General features: G+C 34.5%; 1 protein-coding gene across 4 annotated transcripts in view; it reads right to left on the bottom strand.

The window, feature by feature from the left end:
• NR3C2 (nuclear receptor subfamily 3 group C member 2) overlaps positions 1–24,709 on the bottom strand; it is a 159,488-nt gene that overhangs the window by 5,553 nt on the left and 129,226 nt on the right. For all 4 annotated transcript variants that reach the window (XM_087963045.1, XM_026668771.2, XM_026668770.2 and 1 more), the window contains exons 7-8: positions 17,181–17,311; positions 9,655–9,812 (exon numbers count right to left, since the gene is read on the bottom strand). In XM_087963045.1, coding sequence (XP_087819171.1) covers positions 9,655–9,812; positions 17,181–17,311 — 289 coding nt within the window. The remainder of the gene's footprint in view (positions 1–9,654; positions 9,813–17,180; positions 17,312–24,709) is intronic.

The raw sequence follows: 24,709 nt of genomic DNA, 5'->3' as shown, positions 1-24,709 counted from the left end.
GGGTGGAAAAAAACAAAAGGAGATTTCTTCTAACTACTGGTTCTCTGAACTGCTTAGAAAATTAACAAGGGGTTCCATAGAACCGGTCAGAACCAGTAGAATCCCACCCCTGCAAAAGCAGTTTTCAAAGCAGCAACACAAAACCAGCTGTTTTAATGATTTGAAAATGGCTGCTTTATTTCCTCCAGCCTTTTGCGAACCACTGCTTTTAAAGCAAAAAGCCTTGTAAGGTTATTTTCCAAATCTCTGTAAAAAGCAGCTGTGAACTGGAAAAAAAAGTTACTTCTGCTTCAGTTTCACTGAAAGAAACTAGCATATAATTTACCCTGGTTTGTAACAAACATCTTGGTTTTACAATAAGGAACTGGAGGTCGAGCAGAAGGAGAACATGGAATTCTTCAAACAGTGTGTTGGTGCCTTTTTTTCTTCCTAAATAAAAATAGCAAATTTTGCCACATCCATTTTCCTTCTGAGTCTGCATATTTTATGTATAAAGTGAGTGATATAAACCTGCCTCAAATTGTCCTAAGGTTACGGTCTTTACTTATAGATTCATACAAACATTGAAGGCAAGATTTAGAAAGTAAGATTTATTAAACTACATCTAGTTTACAACCATTTTCTTTATTCTCAGTAGCTTCTCTTTGTTCTAAATAATGTTTCTTTTTCATTGGCCTTTTACTAATGGATCACACAAAAAAGTAACAGAAAATCCATGAAATATACACACAGTCTAAATTATATACACTTTGCTAACAATACTGGGCATACCCTATTTCCATTAGTTTTATCTCCTATAACCTTGTTACAACATTTAGAAAATAAGTTTGAACTTTCAGTCAGATGTGTAGGGTCCCCAAGGCTTTTTGGATCATGAGCACAATTGGAATTGGCATGCATATCATCAAATTGCTGCTAGGACAAAGGTGTACCCACAAGTGAACTTTTGTGTTGGATATGGGTCAGTCACAAAGAACCTATTTTAGTTAGGCTGAGAGAATTCCTAAAGCCAGAACCACCAAAAATAACTGGTTTTTGAACCATTTGCTCCAAAAATACAGTTCAAAGATGAACAGAATCAGTGTCTTTACAGACCTGTTGATCCTTCAGTCTATTTCTTTGTGTTAATCCAGATTCCTTGCTTTAGCTGTCCTTCCTTTAAAGCTGCATTGCTATATATTCGTTTGGCAAATTTTATATATTTTTTATGTTGGACACATAATAGTTTATTTTATTACACACATTTATCTCTGTAAGGTGCTTTGCTGTAACTACTAGGTTCAAGATAAAATTTCTGGTGATGAAAGAAGGCCGGCATAGAAGCAACTTTAAGGGGAAAAGAAGAAAGGAAGATGAAAAGGAATGTTAAAAAGAAAAAATAAAGAGGTGCAAAAAAAAATAGGAATGTGGCGTGAAAAAAACGGATCCTGGGCAAATGGAAGAAAAGGACAGAAGACAACGTTGGTGAAAGAAGAAATAAGGATCATGCAAACAGACAGAACATATTCTGTCTGTACAAGAGTCTGAGTTGTGGGCAAAGTTAACGTACTGTGTGCAGTTAAAAGTGTTTTTAACTTAAATCAGTTCCAGGCAGCCATGTCATGCTAACATGAAAAAAAAAAAAAGTTAATAAATGGTTGACCATTTTTTCCCCTTGCTCCTGGCAAGGAAAAGCAAAACAGCTGCTTTGGTTATTCTAATTACCCTGCTTCCAATCTAGGCAACTGAAGATTGTAGTAAAACAAGTAACAGGATAATGGAGGCATACAGCACAACTCCATTTACTGTCTCTTTCTTGATCAACTACAAGAAGTAATAAGACCAACTGCAGACAGCATAAACCTTCAAATTTAATGGGCAGGGGAAAAAAATCTGATATTAGTGATCCGAGATTGGGATCCTATCTCTGGCTCAAGATGAAAATGTCCAGTGAATTCTATCATTATGGGATGCTGCCTTGGGAACTATGGATTATGTTCCAAATATAGCAGAATAGCAATATATACTTACTGTATCAAATTCATTAAAGGCACTTTACTTTCAGGTTTATAATGATTAGTTATAATTATGTAAGTGTCATGTGCAAGGAATCAGGACCATTCAGAAGGTAGCAGTATAGAAAATTTATTCAAGCCTATGCACAAGTATTTGTTTACCTAAAGTTCAACACTAAATTGATACCCAATAAAGGTCAATGGAATTCAAGAGCGATTGGACTTGAGCACTTGTAGGAATGCAATGACTCTAAGCTGATGGTACGCTTAACTCCGCCTTCCCCAGCTCTTCCTGCTTTTCTTCTACAGTAACTTTATATTTTAGAGATGAGTTTCCATATATTTCACAATTATTATTTAATTACAAATTTATGAAAAATTGATAGAATTATTTGTGTTTTGAAAGGCTAGTTTTTTATTTTAAAAAATACAACAATTCCTTCCTGATCAGTTTTATAACTATTGAAAATTCCACAATGATATAGCTACATTTCTCCAAGATGGCAAGCTCAACCTAGCTGGCTTGAAAAGGAATTATTGAAATCTCCGTCTCTACTTCTCACAGGGTAGTGAATTATTATCACCATCTGACCTAATTTGTGAAATGGAAATAAGCTTCACACAGCAATATGTATTCAAATCACATAATGCTTCTAATAGCACCTTATTAAAATTGTATTTCTTTATTTAACTAAGAACATATTATCGTCTCAATTTATTTTTTGTTTTTAATCAGCTAGTTTTTTTTTAAAAGTGAGATATTTTTACAAAACTAAGGGATCAAGAAGGAATTTGCAGAAAATAAATAATTTTTCCAATTCTCTATCAACAGAAATAATAATTAGTTTAACTGAATTACATAACAGCAACAATGGTTTTCACTATTTGCAATAATCCAACAAGCTTAAAGTTAAATAATCATCATTGTAATAGTTTATCTTGTCATTAATAATTTGTTTTTAAAAGCTCATACTTAGGAGGAAATTATATTACGCTTGATAGCTAAATTCTGCTTTCTAAATCAGGGATCATATATTAAAGATAAGAGGCCAGGGGAAAAGTGACTATGAAAGAGAGTTATGACACTTTCTGAATGGCTATTGTGTGACACACACACAATTTTGTGCAACAACTAAGACTGTTTTTAGCTTCTTATACTCTTGAAAGGAATTTGACTGGATTATCTATTCAACTACCTAAAATTATTTTAATAAAGCTCCCTGACAGTAACTTCTGGGCTGGTACACTGCAATTCTATACCTAACCAAAAGATTATGATTTTGAGTCTAGAAATTTGGTTTTTGATATATATTTGCCTGGGGCATATTTCATTAGTATTTTTAAGACAAAAATCAGTGCCAGCATATACTATTCAGGAATCAGCCTCTCACTACATCTTTGTTTTCATTATTTGTGTCTTGTTTTTGGAGAGAATCCTCCACAAAAAAATCCTCCCAAAATCAAAACTACTGCCCCAACTTATAATCCTTTCTCCTCTGAACAGAAAAAGAAACTAATTATTTAAAATTTATTTTATCTGTTTATCTTTTATGCCAGTTTATTGATGCAAACTGTTAAAAAAGATACTGAATTTCAAAATTAATTAAACTTGACTTGCTGTATCATAAAAAATGTAGTAAAGGCTTTCATTGTACTAGCATAGTGTCATCTTTGTTTGGGGAAGCTTTGCAAGCTTCTATGGTATGTGCAAATGTTCAGATACGAGTTACTTCCCCCAAGGTTTTTATAACAGAGTCCCCCAAACTTCCCAGCTTTAAGGACCGACAGGGTGGTGAAAAGGAGATGGCAAGTATGCACGATCAGCTCCATTTGCACGAGTGCCTGCTGCTTGTGCAAATGGATCACACGCACCCATACTTACCTGTTGCTCGTGCAAGTGAGATGCGTGCACACTTTCACCCACCACTTGGACAGCCCAATGCTGAAGGGCTCAATGCCCAGTAATGGGCTGCGGCCTGGGGAGTTAGGATGCACATCAGCTTAAATTTGATTCCATCAAGTGATATGACTTTGTGTCTGCAGTCAAAGGTTGTTTTTTTTATTTTTTAAGAAAATAGGGAGTCTATATATAAATGTGCTGGTGTTTTACAATTTTAATCTGCCTATCTTTTCTTTTCTTTTCAGGAGCTTTTTCCTTAGCTTGGCATTTTTTGGCATTCCCATATGTTTCCCATGAGGAGAACAGCAACTAAAACAACTAATGTAAAATGTTCGTGTTGTTGGTACTGCCTAAATTACAAATTATTATATTTATACTTAGCTATTGTATTTAAAGTAGCTTAGTTCTTTCTTTGCACAATTTAGTCTCCGAGGGCATTTTTTTGTACATGACCTTTGGATTATTCTACTCAGTTTATTAAATGATGTAATTGTAGGGAACCACTGGAGGCACTATAATAATGTATTACTTTCTGAAATATGTATCTTAAAACCAAATCGATAGAAAAGGATTTTAGATATTTCCAATCTCAGAAGATCAATTTACTCATTTTAAAAATTATCCCATAACACAAGTATTTTGAAGAGGCAACACCTTCAATCAGTGATTTTCTATGTCCAAGTTGAGATGAGGCAGAATGTTTGTTATTTGTCTTATTAAACCAATTTATATAGCCACCCCTCACACAAAGAAGTGACTGGGCAGTGTACAACAGAGCTAAAAACAGTTAAGAAACACATTAGAAACTATAAAACCCAGCTAAAACTCTTGTTATTACCAGAGTAATGTTGAAAATGAGATTAGGTAGGTAGGTAGGTAGATAGACAGATAGGTAGATAGATAAAGCCTCTTTGTTATAAATATATGTATATTTAAATAGGTATTACCACAAAGGAAACTACTTGTAGGAGTATTATCCAGACATTCCAAGACATTACAGTAATAAACCTGATTTCTTCTAGAGGCTTCTTAAAACCAGTCCAAATATGCATAAGAATGGAAATATAATCCATTATACATGACAATGTATTATTGACATGTATTATAATATTAAATATGATGCACATCCATACACCAAGTCTCAACCAGCCTCCTACAAAATCTCTCTCTCTCTCTGTGTGTGTGTGTGTGTGTGTGTGTGTGTGTTTGTGTATGTATGTATGTATGTATGTATGTATGTATGTATGTATGTATGTATGTATGGTATTCAGCTTTGTTCGAGTATTTTACCACATCATTATAGTTATTCTTTTAAAGTTGTAGCGATGTTTCAGCAGAATCTCATCTGCCATCATTAGGCTTGTGTATTCGGTGTGTCTGGCTTTCACAGCCGTTTCTGTTTTAAATTTGGTGCTAGCCTCGTGCTTTGTTAGAATGGTTTTTTCTTCATCCTGATTGGTTGGGAGTCTTGGTCTGTGTTTTTTGGTCTTGGAGTTTGCTGTGTTCTGCGTGATTGGTGTTTCCAATATCTTCTGTCTGTTTTGTAGCGTTTGTTGTCTTGATTAGCTGGCAACATTGTGTTTCGTGTATTGGGCTCTTTTAGCGCGGTGAATGGCCGCCTATCGTTTATTAGGAAGCTAGGTTTCATCTGGGTGGATGGCTGGGGTGTGTTTGGGCTGGAGGTATCGGGAGGGGGGGATCTGTTTGTGCCCAGGTGTTTGTATGGCTTGTGGTGTGGAGATTTTTTTGTTTGTGAGTGCAGGCTTTCAGATAATTGACAGTCTGGTGGAGTCATCTCTTCTATTCATGCTTTCAGGTCATTTTTCAATCTCAATGGCTTCTCTGATAATTCTGTAGCTGGGGTTTTCTATAGTGGCTAGGGTTTTGGTGCCATTGAAGTCGATGCTATGACCTGTGGCTTTCATGTGTTGGACTAGTGAGGAAGTGTGTTCCAGCTTTTTTACTGCATTTTTGTGTTCATCAAGGCGGGTATTTATTCTTCTATTGGTCTGTCTGATGTATGTGGCAGGGCATGATGTGCAGGGGACATCATATATGCCTTGGTTTTCCAGGTCAATTTTATCTTTGGGGTTTCTTAGGATGGCTGCTATATTTCTCTCTGTTTTGAAGGCAGTCTTTTTTTCTTTTTTTTAAATAAAGTTTTATTTGGGTTTTCACACATACAAAATACAAATAAAACATCTTTTTTGAAAATAGCATGGTCCCGGGTTGAACTTCTTTATACAGACACAAAACTCAATTTCATGCTCCTTTTTGTGTTCTATTCCATATCTTTGTCCTTTGTATATGAAATATGTGTTGGTTAAGCAGTGTTCTGCTAATTCCATGAAGTGCTTGGGTGGTTGGTATTTGCTTTTGATGATTTCTAGGGTTTCTTTTATCGGGACATGAGTGAATAGTGAAACCACGTCGAAACTTACAAGCAGATCTTTTTGTCCCACATGTAGATCTTTGATCATTTCTAAGAGGTGGTATGAGTTTTGTACATGTGAAGCTACTGCTTCAGCATGGGGCTGAAACCTAGCTAAATACCTAGCAAAGCAGCTACAGCCCCATGCTGAAGCAGCAGCTTCACATGTACAAAACTCATACCACTGCTTGGAAATGATCAAAGATCTACACGTGGAACAAAAAGATCTGCTTGTAAGTTTCGACATGGTTTCACTATTCACTCAAGTCCCGATAAAAGAAACCCTAGAAATCATCAAAAATAAATACCACCCACCCAAACACTTTATTGGACTAGCAGAACACTGCTTAACCAACACATATTTCATATACAAAGGACAAAGATACAAGCAAATTGAAGGACCCCCTATGGGATCACCACTGTCACCTGTTATTGGAAACCGGTTCATGGAAGAATTCGAATCCAGAGCCCTAGCCAATGCCACCCACAAACCCAAACTATGGTTAAGATACATCGATGACACATTTGTTATTTGGCCCCATGGAAAAGAAAACCTAAACAATTTCCAAACACACCTAAACAGCAGACACACAAAAATCAAATTCACCATGGAAATGGAAACAAACAATTACCATTCCTAGATGTACTAATCTACAAAAAAACAGATGGCACACTAGGACACACCATATACACACACCAACCGCTACCTCAACGCCCAATCCCACCACCACCCAGCACAGGTAAACTCCGCGGCCAAAACACTAATTGCAAGAACCAAATGCCTGGCAGACAAGACACACATAAAGACTGAACTATGCACCCTGACTAAAGTACTGACAGCCAACGGCTTCCACAAAAGCAAAATCACAGGCCTGATCCACAAAAACACACTGAGACATAATGGAGACCTAGAAGATGAACAGACCTATAGAACAGTTGTCCTGCCCTACATAAGAGGTACTACAGACAAAATCAGTAAAATACTACACAGGCATCACATCAAGATTGCCTTCAAAACAGACAGAAATATAGCAGCCATCCTAAGAAACCCCAAAGATAAAATTGACCTGGAAAACCAAGGCATACATGAAGTCCCCTGTGCATCATGCCCTGCCACATACATCGGATAGACCAATAGAAGAATAAGTACCCACCTGGATGAACACAAAAATGCATTAAAAACCTGGAACACACTTCCTCACTAGTCCAACACATGAAAGCCACAGGTCATAGCATCGACTTCAGTGGCACCAAAATCCTAGCCACTATAGAAAACCCCAGCTACAGAATTATCAGAGAAGCCATAGAGATTGAAAAAAAGACCTGAAAGCATGAATAGAAGAGATGACTCCACCAGACTGTCAATTATCTGAAAGCCTGCACTCACAAACAAAAAAATCTCCACACCACAAGCCAAGCAAACACCTGGGCACAAGCAGACCCCCCGATACCTCCAGCTCAAACACACCCCAACCAGCCACCCAGATGAAACCTAGCTTCCTAATAAATGATAACCATCCATTTACTCGAAGCCAAGCTGCACTAAAAGCCTCCAATACACGAAACACAATGTTGCCAGTCAATCAAGACAAAAAAATGCTACAAAACAGACAGAAGATATTAGAAACAACAATCAAGGAGAACACAGCAAACTCCAAGACCAATAAACACAGACCAAGACTCCCAACCAATCAGGATGAAAAAAAATCATTCTAACACAGCAGCAGGCTAGCACCAAAGTTAAATCAGAAACGGCTGTGAAAGTCTGACTCACAGACGAACACAATACAGAAACCTGATGATGGCAGATGAGATTCTGCCTAAACGTCACTACAACTTGAAAAGCACAACTATAATGACGTGAGGAAATACCCGAAGAAAGCTGAATACCGTATGTATGTATGTATGTATGTATGTATGTATGTATGTATGTATGTATGTATGTATGTATGTATGTATATTGGATAGGTTGAATTAAGCAAAGCATTAGTTGAAAACAGTGAATCTGACATTCCACTAGGTCTAATCCAACAATACTAATCTGGTTTTCAGAGCAAGACAAGGTTGAACAACAACAAAAAGTAATGATTCCCTTCCTCAAAGCAAATGCTACTCTCTAAAGAATTAGCTGTTGCTGCAGTACTAATAACACTTTTAACTCCCACCAAGATTTTTCAGTGTTTTAATTAACAGCACATTACTCAACAAATAATTCCACATGTATGTTCTGTAAACAAACCTCAGGCTTTCATACAGATCTGACCTGAAATGCACCATACTTTATTGCATCTTCATAAATAAGCCAGTTAAATACAAAGAGGCATATTTAAATGCAACCTCTCGTACACCAAGCCCAAAGTTTCTGAGCTGTACATTAAAAGTGTATTTCACATGCTAGTAAGAATGGAGCAGATATTTTCTCTCTCTATATATATATTTACTAAGTAATTTTAATAGCTTTTAAAAGATATCTGCAAATATCCTCATGTAACTGGCAGTTCAACAAAAGTACTAAATAATAACTCCCACTGGAAAATAAAAAACACAATTTAAATTATTTTAGTATTATAGTCATGTGGCAGACTCATTATGTTCAAAGCTGTTTATAAGATCTTTGGAATACTGAAGAAGCTCTTTCACAAGTTACCACACACAGCAAAGACTCTAAAAAGATTATGGTATACAGAAACAAATCTAGATTCTTAGATTTTATATTAAGAAAAGCAACGGAGAACTTGTTTCCGTACATGCCATGTATTTTAAGAATTTAGAAATTCTAAACAAAAGGACTTCAACTGATTTTCAGTGATTTATAACATTAATTCTGGAAACATGTTTGTGAATTGTCCTCATCCATACCCCCATGACAGAGACTGGCTGACAGCATCCAAGGATCAAAAATAATTTCCTTTATTTTTGGCTGCAGAACTTTGGTCTCGAGACCTATTCACTTGCCTGTTTTCGTTGTAGATCAGAAACAGAAGTGAAATAACTAATATAATTGAAATCCAAAACTTATTTTCTATGTTCTCATAATATTTAGTAATGGAAGTAGGGGCATTCTTTGTTTTGATAGGTAATTGTCTATTCCTCCTTCTCTTTATTGGTTACTACCAAAAAAACTTAGTGAAATAGAGGTAGAGAAAAGAGATATGAAAGAATTATGCTTTGCTAATTTTTTCATCACAAAGATTTTGCCAATGAAGCTGTTACTGCAGTACTAACTTCATACAACACGGTACCTTTTGAAAGAATTAGAGCTTCAAGGAGATTATTTATCTGATTCTTCTTCATAATACTTTCCTCTGTATGTTACTTAAATTACTTACATCATGAATAGAGTCCAGGAGCTTTGTCAGTTGATAAAATCGCTGCCAACTTTGCCCAGAATTGTTTGGATGTTTAGTTACCATTTTTCTAAGTTCTTTAATGTAATTTGCCCTCATTTCTTCAAACGCAGCTTGGCTCTTGAGGCCATCCTTGGGAACTACAACAAAAGAAAGTAAAACGTGCATTATTCAGCCTTTTGTCAAATGTAAAAGAAAACTTGATTGTTTCAAGTAAGGCCAATTCTTAATGACCAGAGTCAAAATTTGGTATAATGCAGTTTCTATATTTCTTGTGCATTTTGTATGTTGGCAACTGTATAAGTCCTTTAGTTTGTACAAAGTGTTCCGTATAGATTAATTTATAGAGAGAGGTTAGCTAGGGTATTTAATAACAGAAGACAAGTTTTAGGGTTTGCCTGCTCATGCTCTATTTTACACACACACACACACACACACACACACACACAGAGAGAGAGAGAGAGAGAGAGAGAGAGAGAGAGAGAGAGAGAGAGAGAGACCACTTAAGCATGATATATCTTTTACAATACCAAATCTTTTATAATGTTCCTAAACTTTAGTAACTCTTATTATATTCTTCTTTATGAAATCATTTCCAGTACGTACAATTACTTTTGGAGTAAAATTGCTAACATTCTTAAAGATGGAAGAAACAGTCTATTAATAGTTACATCTATATATTGTACTAAAAATAATACTTTTGAACCAGGATTATTTTGCAACTTAATTTTTTTTAGGTTGCAAATATGGTACTAGTGGAAATTTTACTTTCATTTATTTAGGAAATTTAAAGACTGTCCATCTCACTCTAGGTAGTGTACTGTCAAAAACATTAAAACCATATAAAAATACAATATCTCAGTAGTCTGAAACAGGGATAAAATAAAAGTTAAAAAGGTGGCAAGGACTTTAAAGTGTTAACCAATCACAAGATTGCGGTTTTTCTGTGAACTCCATAGAAGTCAGCAGAGCCAGGCCTTAAAACTCTTTTAAAAATCCAGGACAGTGGGCCCCACTTCACTGGTGCAGGGGATACCAAAGGGGCAGGGGCAACAGCAAAGAAGGCTGTTTTCTTGTACCCCACCAGTCAAAAATTTTTTAGCTGATGGGATCTGGAACATACCTTCTCTGCCTAACTGGGGGAAGTGATCTGATGTGAATGAAGAAAAGATAGTTGTTCAGATAAACTGGTTAAATTTCTAAACTAATCAATTTATTAAATATATAAAATCGAATTATTCACAACAGAAAAATTTTTTACAATGTTTTTTTTCCTGAAATACTTCATCAGATTTGCCATTTTCTTCTTTTTTAAAGCATTTTCATGTTATTTTCCTTCCCAGAATGATAGTGCCATTATTCTGGCGATGTTTAAATAACTACCTGTAATTATATGGCACATTGAATAGGTTATCCCTAGAGTGCATACAAATATCTTTCAAATTAACCAACTTTGATATACAGTATCTAGTTGGAATTTATTTAATTATTTAAATGTCCTCCCAAAGATTGTGTACTTTTACAGTGTGGTAAATCAAGATAAGCAATATGAAGCATTAAGATTCCTCTCTGCTTTTTATAGGCCCAAGAACATCCTCTAATAACCATAACCATACATTTAAATATACAAAGTCTATAAGCATTAGGTAATGTTGAACTGACCAGATGAAGGATATCCAGCACCCACTCCAGCAATTTGTTATGCTATCCTACTCATCACAGATTTTCCCCCCAATACTGTTAATAGCAGTAGTTAATTAGAAAATTGTTGTATTTCGATGCAAAGATTTATTTATTTATTTATTTATTTATTTATTTATTCATTCATTCATTTATTTATTTATTTATTTATTTATTTATTTTGTCAAACAATTATTAGATAACAGGTACAAGTATAAACATGGTTATAAATACATGAAATGGATACGAATAAGGGGAAAAAAAGAAACAATAGGACAGGGACGGTAGGCACGTGCGCTTATGCATGTATGCTGCTATTGGGTCAAACAATTGTTTTAAACTTAGATACAAGTTTCAACCAACATTCTAAAAATCAATTTTGAAATAACACAGGTTGAATTGAATGTTTTATTTGGCCAAGTTTGATGAGACATACAAGGAATTTGTCTATGATGCAGAAGCTCTCAGTGCACATGCTTAGCAACAAAAATAATGATGTTAATAGTAATATCAATAAGAGAGGGAGTAAAGATGATAAGAAGAAGGATATATATGTGGAAATGAGTACTTAGTACAGGATCAGGTAATGATATCAGAAGCTACTTAATAGAAAGTGTTAAGAAGTATAATAACACTATTCTCACACCTAGGTTTCATATTCTTTTGTGTGAACCTCAGTGATATAAAAACTCTGAAAATCAATCCTCCTTTTGGTGAACTTACAAAAGACAGTTTGGAACTAGGAAAAGTAGAATGATGGAAAAGATAAATTCTTGCCTTGATCCAAAATAGCTTATCTTATATAAAAAGTCAATTACAATGTTCTAAAAGTTAGAGGCAACCCAGAATCACCCAGGATATTTTTAGATTACTTCCAGTTTCATGAAGACAATCACTGAAGACAATCTCCATGGTATTATTAGAGACTTCCAAAGAAACCTCAACCAAATTTTATATGAGCTTCAAGACCTTATCAATACTGTGCAACATAACTTCAATAGAATATATTTTCTGATGTTCAATTACACAAAGAAATTACTTTTATCTTGTAAATGTGGATTCTTATTCCTAATTCAACATTTTTCTGTCATTATCAACTGCAAACAAAATCCCATATATAGATGGTGCTATAGTTTCTTATAATTAAGAGAAATAATTTGCAACTTCATTGAGTATAGGTTTCATGTTAAAATGATCTAAAGGGAGAAAACTGGTATTAGAAAACAAACAACATATTATAGCATGGAAGTTTTACTTTTGTTCACGACTTAGTGCTGGAGTATGGCATCTAAAAATCCATACCCCTTCTCATTTTTAATATTATTAATATTATTCAATGAATACCCCATGAGTTTGTTTTAAAGAAAAGCTGAACTTTTTAAATAGTATTCCACAATGATGATGACATTAAAAGAGAGATTCAGAAGCTCAACAGCTGTTCCAAAACAGCAATAATGTTTTGAATGTTTATCTAAATAATTTAGCATCTGGAGGCAAACAAATAGCTGGTTGGGGAGCTGTTGTTAGATCATTTCAGTTTTGGAGAATATGCTAATGGTGGTAAATGGCACTTTATACATTTAACAGGAATCTATATGGACCAGTCTTTGGGAAGGGAAGGAGAGTCTCTGAATTGGCAATTTGAGAACAGAAGTAACAGTTAGCTTGCAGGGATACTTTTCTGAAGGAAGGGGCAGGGTATATATAAGGAAACACCTTTGTATTTACAAGCATTGTATAGATCTCAATGAGGGTATGAACTTGTTGTTTTTGTAAAAGTCCCTAGGCAGTGACTATCAGAATGACAGGTTTCTTGCCTTTTTAATGAGTCTAGTTTCTGATTTCTGATTATTCTACTATTATTGTGCTGTTACAATTGGTTTTGGACAATGGGAATAATCTAATTACGGAAGATGCAGGAAAGCAACTTGCACCTATTCAGTCTCTGAGATCAACATTGTTTCTAGCAATGGTTCCACCATTTTTGATGTGTCAGTAAGGAGAGCTGTACAATTAATTATCTTGTTCTCTACCAACCTCACGATGTCATAAAAAAGTTGGGCTATCATATCATTTTCTGGCCTTTTGTCTCTTTTTTGCTCAACCAAGTGTTCTTGCTGTGCGATATATTTTAACTAAGGTCATACTTTTATTGTTGACCTATAGAATTGAATTGAATTTTTCTCTACTATACTATTCATCATTTTAATTCATTACTCAAAATGGTTTATATGAAAAAAATGGTTTGAACTATTTGTTATCACACACACACACACACACACACACACACACACACACACACAAGTTGATGTGTGTGTGTGTGTATGATAACAAATAGTTCAAATCATTTTCTTGTAATTGGGGTAACTGCTGTAATCCTGACACATATACATACACACACACACACACACACACACACACAACAAAACTGAATCAAATTCTGTGTTTTTTAAATGTGATTAAAGAAGGATAGTTCCCCCTATTTCTACTAGTCCATTGATGGTTCAGTCAGCTGGGAGATGCATATAAGTTTCAAGTTTAAACAATCAGACATTAAATATACAACTCATTTTATAAATATGTTTATGTTCTATATACAATTTAGATAAAATTGGCACAATATAAGAGTGGAATGATATTGTGTATATTTTTCTAAAGACAAATCTGTAAATTATTACACTAGCAGCCACAGAATTAAATATGTAAAAACTGATCATCAGAAACACAACTGAAACTCTACATTTTGGGACATAAGCCCACTGACTTCTCATTTTGATCATTAAATTTGGCACTTAGCTGTCTTTCCTCTTCTGTAGGCTGGAGGGGAAAAATGATTGAGATATAATGAGTGGTTTCTTCTATGCTAATTGAAAGAAGTTTCCTTCCTGTGGCTACTATTCAAGTTTTTAAACAGTATCCAGAATCACATGATTAAACAACCACCAATTTATGACAAGCAGTTGTTATAAGTCCAAATCATATGGTAATTAAGCAAATTACACAGTTGTAAGTGCAAACCCACTCTCCAGAATTTCAAAAGCAAAAAATGCTGTAAACTGGCAAAAAAGAGAGTTGCAAATCATGGTCACAGGACCATGGCTTGCTGCAATTGTCAAAAATGTCAGCCAGTTGCCAAACATCAAATATGTGGTCATGTGGGGCACTTATGCATCATTTTACCAGAGCCCAAAGTTTTACTCGCCATGAAGCATTATTTCTGAAGCCACTCTAACTCTGAACAGCAATTAAATGGACATTGTAAGTCAATGACTACCTGTACTGCATGTGGTATACATGTAAAACAACTTAAGAATACAGAAAATATACAACATTATTCAAATATTATATGTGCAATTAAACCATATTTATGCTTACTAGGTATAATTCCTAAACATATGAAGAAAATGTCACAAAATACGCACAATTTTCTAAAATTCTCGTACACAAGGATGTAAAGAAAGATCTACCACAACATTGGAAAAATATGTTACCAATGATAGCAGATTGGAAACTAAAAATATAAATATGAAGTAATGGAAAAATTAACAACATATATTCTGAAGTTTTACTGAAGTTCAAGCAAATATAAGCAAGAATATCTTCCTTGCATACTATAGAGAAGCAAATATAAATATGTTTTAAGGAGTTTTTAAAGAATTAAAAGCAGAAATGACAAAATGTTTTAAATGTTCATACATTTTGTATGTCAGTATGAGTACAGCTTAGGGGCAGTTGGGAAATTAAGATTTATTTATATTGTTTAAAAAACCTCCCTCCTCCCTTTCTTCCTTTCTTTCAAAATTTGGGGACTCAAATCCCCCTTTCTTTTTTGACTTGGACATTTCTTCTTTCTTTTAAAACAGTATTTTATTTATTTATTTATTTGTCAAAAGCTTATAATATAACAGAAACAAGAATAAACATAAGTTTAAATACAGGAAATAGGAATTCATAATTGGGGACAATAGGACAGGGACGGTAGGCACGATTGTGTGCTTATGCACGTCCCTTACATATATTTTGAATATTTTGGATAAAATTAAGAAATGGCTTTATTAAGGTTCCTTTCCTTAACTTTTGCCTGCCCTATATCAATTTAATTCTGAAAGTAATTTATTTAAGGTTATAGTTTCAAGCAAAGGAAGCAGGTCCTGATATTTTGCTAAACTTTCAATGTTGACACCAAGCGTGTTAAATCCTATCTATGAGAAGTGTTTCTGTCCTATAAATACTGTGTATACCTTAGCTCACCAATTATTTGCTTACAAGGAGGAAAACCAATTATAAGGAATATATCGTAATTCAATATATAATCAAAACTATTATGCAGTATTTCTCAGTTTTGGCAGCTTTTAGATGGGTGAACTTTAAATCCCAGAATTTCTCAGCCGTCATTAGACTGAGGAATCCTGGGAGTTGAAGTCCACCCATCTTAAAGCTGCCAAGGTTGAGAAGCACTGCTATAAGAAGTAGTAGAAGAGATTTATTTATTTGTATCCCTCCTTTATTATTTTTATGAACAATTCAAGCCCACGGACATTTTCAGCACACCTTCCTCCTCCTATTTTCTAACAAAAAGTACCTTATGAGGTGGGCTGGGTTGAGGCAGAGTTAATGGCCCAAAGTCACCCAGTTGGCTTTCATGGCTAAGATAGAACCAGTATATCAGGACATTCCAAAGGATAAATTTTAACTATGTAGATTATTCATGAACTCTGATAAAAATAATATTGTAAAGAAATTGTTAACTAAACAAAAAGCTTTTTTACTAGTTTATATGGCATATATATAATATTCCTTGCAATTTGACCCAGTTTCTATGTGCATTAGATTAATAAATCGACCAAATCATACCACAAAATTGATAAATGGGGGTATACTGAAAAAGGGAAAGCCATTTGTTATCAATCATTTCCTAACCCTTCGGTGGACCATTCTGAAGATCATCTTTGAATATAAGGTTGTCACAAAAGCAAATTCATATATTTTCTTTAATATGAAAAACCCACATTCCACATATGTTGGAGGACATAACTGAAATTGTGAAAGGATAGTTTACGGATTATTTAAATATGGCTGACACGATAATTATGATTAGTTGCAATGTGCCCATTAAGCAGAAAGTAAACTATTCTTCACTCATATTTATATATGTATGCATGTACTATGTGTGTGTGTGTGTGTCTGTGTGTGTGTAGTTCAAGCATATATGCAAACTTCCAAACAAAATACTGGATTGCAACTTCACAGTTGTGTTTTAGTAATAACATGTATAAATCTCACAAGCATTTCTAAAAACAACTATAATGCTAGACTTTACTTTGAGGCATACAGGGTTTCATTTTATAAATCAAGCAAATTAATCTTAAAGAAATGAAAATTATCATGCCATGAACAGAAACTGGTCATGTGCCATGTTGAATTCAGCTTTAATACACTTAGGGCTTTAAAAGTAAAAACAAAAACAAATTTATGCTGTACAGAAGAGTTAACACCATTTTACTGTGGGCTGCAAATTATAACAGGATTTGGTATATCACAGTACTGAAGCTAAGATGTCTGTTCTCAATTACCAGCCCCTTTTAGGAGCCTACAAACTATAGTTTGAAGGAACTTCAAAGTATCACACTATGCATTAAAGTAATCAATCCTGATTTTCAAAAAATGCTATAGATGTTAAGCCTAAAACACTAAAGGACTCTCCAGTTCTTAAAACCAAAATTCTTCTTTTCTTTTTTAATTTATTGGATACTGATTTGTTAGTTATTACAATAAAATATAACATTATAGTATTTAAAAATTGCGACTGGAATCATCAAGAAAATCACCTGTGCTTAACAGCAACAAAACTTTCATTATGGTGTATTCTTCAAAGCTAAGCTGCAGACGAACAAACTGAAGGCTGATCTGGTGCATTCCTTGGCATAATTCGAACATTGCAGATTGCCGCATCCTTTCTCTGTAAAAGACAAGACACAGGTAAAATAAAGATTTGCTGAAACTTTCAAATATTTTATTGTTTAGTGTTTTGTATTGTGTTTCTGATATGCTCTCTAGTGCCCATAATTGCTACAGTGAGATGGATGACCATGTACATCAAATTAATGATTTATTCTAATTAAGATAAAAATAATTTATGCTGTTGTCATCAATAGGCAAAGAGGATATTGCCTTTTTCTCAATGATCATTTTCATCTTATTAATAACTGTATAGACTACACTCGGATTGGTTAACATGATAAAACATTGACTAAGTACGATCCTGTCAACAGAAAACAAAATAATAAATCTTACAAACATGATACGGCCCTCAGAAATGCATCATTGAACACATTAACTCCAAGCCCTAGATCTTAAAGAGCTTTTCAGAACAGCAGGGAAAAGGGCTATCAACCCCAAGTTGAGATTTAGAGTATCATCAGTACACTGAACAAACAGATAAAGTCATTCAACTGTTTCATGTAGATATTAAACAGCAAAGGTGAGAGTGTTGAATCCTGAAGGATCCCACGGGTTAAAGACTAATGGGCATGCCCTCCTCTTCTCTACCCATATAAAGTTTAATATTAAATTCATTTTTCTAGCTAGAATTAAAGCTCACACATACAGATGCCAATTATAATAGAATTATAAAATAAAGTTGGTATTTTGATTCCATAGACAAATAATGAATTGTTCATCAGCCAAAGCAAAGGAAAAACAACAAAATGAAATAAAACGAATTCAAAGGTTGGCCTTTGAGTCAAACACCAATTACACCAATTCATTGATTTCTACACCACCCTAATACAATGTGAAAATGTCAAGGCAAAAGAAATCATATGAGCTATTTATTTAGAAAATTTATATTGCTGCCTATTTGCACATGGCAACTCAAGGTGGCTTATTACAGGACGTAAAACACAACAACACAACAACAACAACAATAACAATAATAATAATCCCCATCTCCCACCCCGACGATAACATAATTAATTCAAGAGATGAATGAAGATTGAACTTTTCAAAGAATTAGTAATTTAAATGGAAAGGACAGTTGCACATTAATGCCACTGTTGAAATGAAAGTAATTCCTCAATTTCACCACTGTCCAAATGGGCAGTATTAAGACAACCCATAACATACAGTGCAAGGACTGTAACAGCTACTATGAAGGACAGATAGGGAGAATACTAGCAGAAAGAATCCATGAACACTGATCAGCAGTCAGCATACATGATGAAACTCTTTAGTTTCACACCTCATGGACAAAATTAACCATTGTTTAAACTGGAAAACTGTGAGCACTTTAGACCAAGTTAAAACCATAAACACTACAGAATTCAGCAATCAAAAAATACATAGAGATAAATCACATTTACACATCATTCAAAAGAGACAATGAAAAAGTTAAGAAGGAAATAAAAAGACCAGAACACATCCTTGCCAGTAAACTACACTGAGTCATGCTAGTATAATGAATGGCATAGAAATTCGATAAATAAATTAATTAATCTGGAATTAGCATAGTTAAACAATCAAGCAAAAAATAATATACTAATCAAGGAACTTCCATGGAAAAAATGACAATCTCACCAATACTGACAGGCCAAACTACTGTATATAAACAGGAAGCAAACCCCAAATTCACTAGCACTGCTTTTACCTAGTCAGGTAATGAAATGTTTGCAAGCAAACAGTCAAATTAAGAAAGCCCCAAAGATTGCACAAATCAAGCCTGCGCTACATATATTCTCTTCTATTGGAACATCTCTAAGCTTTCTGCACTGGAAGTTTCAAGTGAGTAAGTATTTCTGAAAACTAGGAAATAAAATTCTTGGATAAACATGTGTTCAAATAGAATAAACAATATAAATATATTTGCTGTTTTGAAGAATTTGTTAAAATGTAGTTATCACTTCCTGGGTGGAACAATGAAAACAAAAAAACAAACAAAAAACCCAGCATACATTTGAAGTTTGGTAGGAGACAACTTCAGAACTTTCACAATTATCTGCATTGCTTATTCTCAAATGAGGATATTGTTCTACATTGAGTTGTATCATATATTGAATATATTCAACTATAGATAGAATGATGTAATCTTGACTATGCTTTCAAATACTAAAACTATTTTTTATCTAGAGCTAAGAAAAGATGTAACGTTACATTAGTTGGCATTAATCATCACAGCAGCTTAATCTGCTGGCTTTTCTGTAAGAGGTAAGCCTTTGACCTTCTTATCTTCCATCCTTCTTCAGTTCTGTTGAGAGCTTTTTGCACCACGTACAACTGCCACTGCTCTATCTTCAGCCCACTTCTTCAGGTAGCAACCAAGAATTTATTTTCAGCAGTCTTATCACTTGATCATGAACTAACCTATTAAGTTTTATAGTCCAACAATCTACCTTCAACACCAAGGAGTCCATCTAATCTGATAGCAATCAGCTACATTTCCTGTCTTTATGTCCCCAACAATTCTTTTTTTAATAATCCTGTATATGTGAGTTCATTACCCTTTTTCTGTGCCTTATGAAAATCTAAATTATCTTCTGTTCCCAGCATCTTATCCATAACAGAATGTGAGTTTACTACTTTTTAGGATGTTTGGATAAACACATGAAGAATAAGCATGATGTGATGGTACACTGTAGAGTGCATTATATAATGTACTGAAGGATACATAAACAGATTCCAGTTAAAAAATTAGCAAAACCGAACCACTGATAAATCTTGAGCCAGGTCCTAATCTGGAGTTGAGATGCTGTTGGACAAATAATTTCTGGCAAGGTATTTCCTAATATTCTTTCTAAAGCCTACTGTTCTGACTTGGAGGAGTTGCATTACATTAGCAGATTTTTCTGGTATACTGTAATTCACCAGTGGCGAATTTGCCAATCTTGGTGTTCTCTGGTGTTCTCTTGGTGTTCTCTGGCAAATGCCAAATGTCCTACACAGTGTTGGGCTGTAAGCACAACCCCCACCTGTGGATGTCGGGCCCTCATACCACCCTCATAGAGTCTGTTTCTGACCATTTGAGCAGCCACATGCACATTTGTGGCCCACTGGAGGTCATTTTGCAGGGCTCTGGCAGTGCTCCTCCTGTCCCTCCTTGCACAAAGGCGGAGGTAGTGGTCCTGATGCTGGGTTGTTGCCCTCCTACGGCCTCCTCCACGTCTCCTGATGTACTGGCCTGTCTCCTGGTAGCGCCTCCATGCTCTGGATACTACACTGACAGACACAGCAAACCTTCTTGCCACAGCTCACATTGATGTGCCATCTTGGATGAGCTGCACTACCTGAGCCACTTTTTCAAATGAAACTGATAATTTTTAAATATAAAATGAAATGTTTTCTTAACCTTCTATAATTGTATACATGTTCCTAATGAAGAAGACTATGTAATTGTGAACCACTTGCAAACGCATTTGTTCAAGATATAGAAGTGATTTCCAAAGCAGCAGGAGTTCTGTATTGCTGATTATGAAAACTGATGTCGTGTTTACTGTAGCCTTGAATGGACCAAGTTGAACATTCTCCAAAAGATCATAGCTGAGACATAGCTTTTTCTTCTGGGACACTATAATGTATACATAAATAACTATTTAAGTTCCCAACTTTAAAGCCAGGAAGAAAAAAATAATATATTAATTCAGAAAAAAAATTCAATTTTACAGCAAAAGCTTAATTCAGAATTAGGCGATATATTGCGTATGCTTTTCCTGACTCATCAGCTGAAACACACTAGGGTAGCAGTATCCAGTTTTGGGGAGGTAGCAAACAAATGTGGAATTCTTGAGTATGGATAATCACACAATACTCACATATCAGAAGGTAAGCAAAGCAATGGGTTAGCGGCGCTCCCCCCAGTGTTTAATTTTCCAGTAATTTTGAGATTGAGATGAGGGTTGAGGGGCATTGTGAAAAATATCAATTAGAGGATGCTTTGCTTTGCAGCAAATCAATTAAAAGAATCTTAGCAGACACAGTAGAGCATGTTGATAGGTAATTTACTGAAATCAGGAACATGTTGGGGGCCCAAGCAGAACAAATATAGTTTGATAGTGTGAAATGTTAGAAAACTTCTGCTAAGCCTATTCATTCTATTTGCACTGTATTTGCAACTATCCTTGAGTGATAATGAAACACATAAACCTTTAGATTCTAAGAATGCTAATAAAAGCAAAATTCTTCAAGCTAAGTCTGAGAGTATTTGTTTGACATGGATAGCGACTCTACGGGTCGCAGACAAGTATTGGCTTCTGATAGTAGTTCTCTCCACACATCCAGCCCATCCACACATCCAACCCACAATACAGTAGTTCAGGTCATAAATTCTTATAGAGATCTCAATGCAGGTTGAACAATGGCACTGTAGCTCTTCTTCTCTGTATATCATGTTGTGTGATGCCATATGATTTTCAACAGTGACGAATCTTCTTCTCTATAAGTGAACTTTTCCACATGAGCTGGAAATATGCATTATCCAATTTCTAGCTCAGGTGGGAAGTCTTCATGTATACAATTGCTCCCTACTACAGATAACTATCTTGTATTCATGGAGATCAGCTCTTTACAACATCTACAACTGGATACTGAATAACTGGAGAAATGCCCATAGTTTTCCTATGTTGAATTCTACATTGGAATGTAGCCCTTCATCATGACTAAAATAAAGAAGAAGAAGAAAAACAAACATGAAAATTCAGCTGAAAGCATTTGGTAAAAATACAAAGAAAGAGAAATAATAAACCTATGGCTATATGACAAAAATCAATACAGTCAAACCTCAAAAATTTGTTAGCAATCTGTTTCTGTTAAATTTTTCATTGAAAAAGGAATAAGGAAGATTTGGTGAACTAGATCGCCAATAGGGAACAATTGATTAAAGAATGAAAGCAGAGAAAACTTAAGAGGAATTGACTACATTATCTTGGGGTTTGCCATATTTTCAAAAAAGAAATTGGAGCATAGCTGTACACGCACCCCAGATTTTAAATAAGGCCAATTTCATTAAGTTTATAGAATTATAAATTGAGCCCTTATGGAAAAAAATCCAAAAGAAGTCTAGGAAAGTTGATGACAGGATATAGGTAACTGTTGTTCTACTCTTCATTAAAAAAAAAAAAGAATAAAGAAAGAAACAATATAAATTAGGTCAGCTTGACAGCGACACTGGGCAAAATTCAGAAACAAATCATTAAACAATTAGTTGGCAAGAATTTAGAAAGAAATGCATTTCTTGGCAGGAGCTAGGAAAGAATCATGTCAAACCAACCCGATCTCTTTTTCTCTCTCTCTTCCCACCTTCCCTTGTCTCTTGGTAAGCAATTTAACTGCCTGAGAAATAGAGTAAATGTAGTATTTTATTTTTTCTCCGAATTATATATTTAATTGTTAACGCTTATGGTTTTATTGTACACCATCCACAGTCACTTTTTCATGAGATGGACAGTTATATAAATTTGATGAATAAATAAATACAGCCACATCAGTAAAGCTTGATAACGTCTGCCACTTGTACCAGGGAAGAGGGCCCTGTTTTAGCTACTTTAAATTGATTCAGAATTGTTTTAATAAACATATAAAATATAGATCAAATCATAAGTTAAGCTGGAGGGAAGTGTCAAATGGTGAACTGTTAAGATTCTGTTCTAGGTCTTATGTTGTTCAACATATTTATCAATGACCTGAAGGAGGGTTTGGAAATATTAGTACCATATTTACAGATGACACAAAGAGAGTGGGAATGGAAAATATCATAGAAGGCAGTATCATGTTGCTGGAGAAACCTTGAATGGTGGAACAGTGCCTGTTGTAGGCAGTAATCAGTCACTATTAAATTTGGTAAGGGTAAATGCAATGTCTAATATTTAGATAAGAAAAAGCAGAAGCATAAATGTAGAACAGAAGATCATACATGCAAAACAAAGATCCAAATGGCTTTTTGTTCAATATGAGACAACAGTGTAAAGTAAATGGTAAAAAAGCAACTGTAATTCCAGGTTGAATCCACAGAAAAAAGATGTCAAAATCAAGATATGTCCATTGATCAAATCCCATCTATATTGTACTGAGTTCGGGCACCTCATTTTAAAAAAGACATTGATGAGATAGAATATATTCAGAGGAACAACAAAGTTTTTAAAGGATCTCAGAGGAAAATCGCATTGGGCATTTTTAATCTAGAGAAGAAGCCGTGTCTAAAGGGCTATAACTGAAGTATCCAAAAGAATGTTGTCCTACAGAATAGAAAAAAAATAGTGACCTTAAGTTACAGAACAACATATTTCAGCTGGACACCAGGAAAAAAATTCCTAAGGGACAAGTTGTTCAACAATGGAATCGTCTGCCTTGGGGAATGGTGGACTTTTCTTTTTTTGGAAAGGTTGTTGGATTAGATAATTCCAACAGCTCTTATATTCCAAATTACATCATTTAAAACAATCTATGCCTAACTCCTAAAATAAGGCACACTCCATATATTGAATACAAATCCAATAACTCCAGACAATATGGAAAATGGTTATAAATACTCCAATTAAATTTCTACAACATCTAGAAAATTAAAATTTTCAACCTTTAAACATAGTTTCAGCTACACATTTAAATGTATAATTTATATATTTATATAAACTGTGAATTTGAATTTGTTTTCTCACTTTTAATCCAATATCTTAATCAAATAACAATTTGTTCTCACCTAGACATTGGCAAGTCCAAAATGATCCTTTAGCTCTCTTGGGTCAGACTTTACCCTTTTTTTAATACCATAGAAAGAGTACATAATCAGAGATAAACTTCGGATAGCAGCTAGCAAGTTTTGAACATGTAAGCACAGCAAAAATGTTACTAGTCCTCTAGATAGTCTTTAAGCCCCTTTTTATAGTTTTCAGTACAAATTCAAACCAATTAAATCAAAGAAAGAATTTCCAAGATTTATTATGGGTCAATTATTTCAGTATTTAACTGAAAAAGGAAATTAAATAACAAGCTCTTTTGTACTTCTAAAGATCATGTTATACCAGATATAGAAAATGAGCCCTGATTTTCCTAACATTTAATTGACTTTTGCTTTCCTGGACTTTAAATCCATTTTTCTGTTACCTCTATCCTGAAACAATTTTAATTTTGTTAGACTACATAGAGCTACTCAAAATAATTGATTAGATTTATGGAGATTCTCAGTCATCCAGATCATAGTTGACTCAAAGGTGCTCCCCCACCAAAAGAAAGGCACTGGATTGTTTTTTATTTGAGTAAAAAGAAGACATTTCACTTCTTATCCAACAGCCATCAGCCGTTGTCTTCTTTTTCCTCAAATAAAAAACGTCCAATTGCCTTTGGAAAAAAAGCACCTTTCAGACAATTGACTAGA

The sequence above is a fragment of the Notechis scutatus genome, chromosome 4 (genome assembly GCF_049901735.1).
Source record: "Notechis scutatus isolate UNSWTSFEM ecotype Mainland chromosome 4, rNotScu1.2, whole genome shotgun sequence".
NCBI lineage: Eukaryota > Metazoa > Chordata > Lepidosauria > Squamata > Elapidae > Notechis > Notechis scutatus.
The sequence above is the reverse complement of the archived record's forward strand: the minus strand, read 5'-3'. Positions and strand labels throughout refer to the sequence as shown.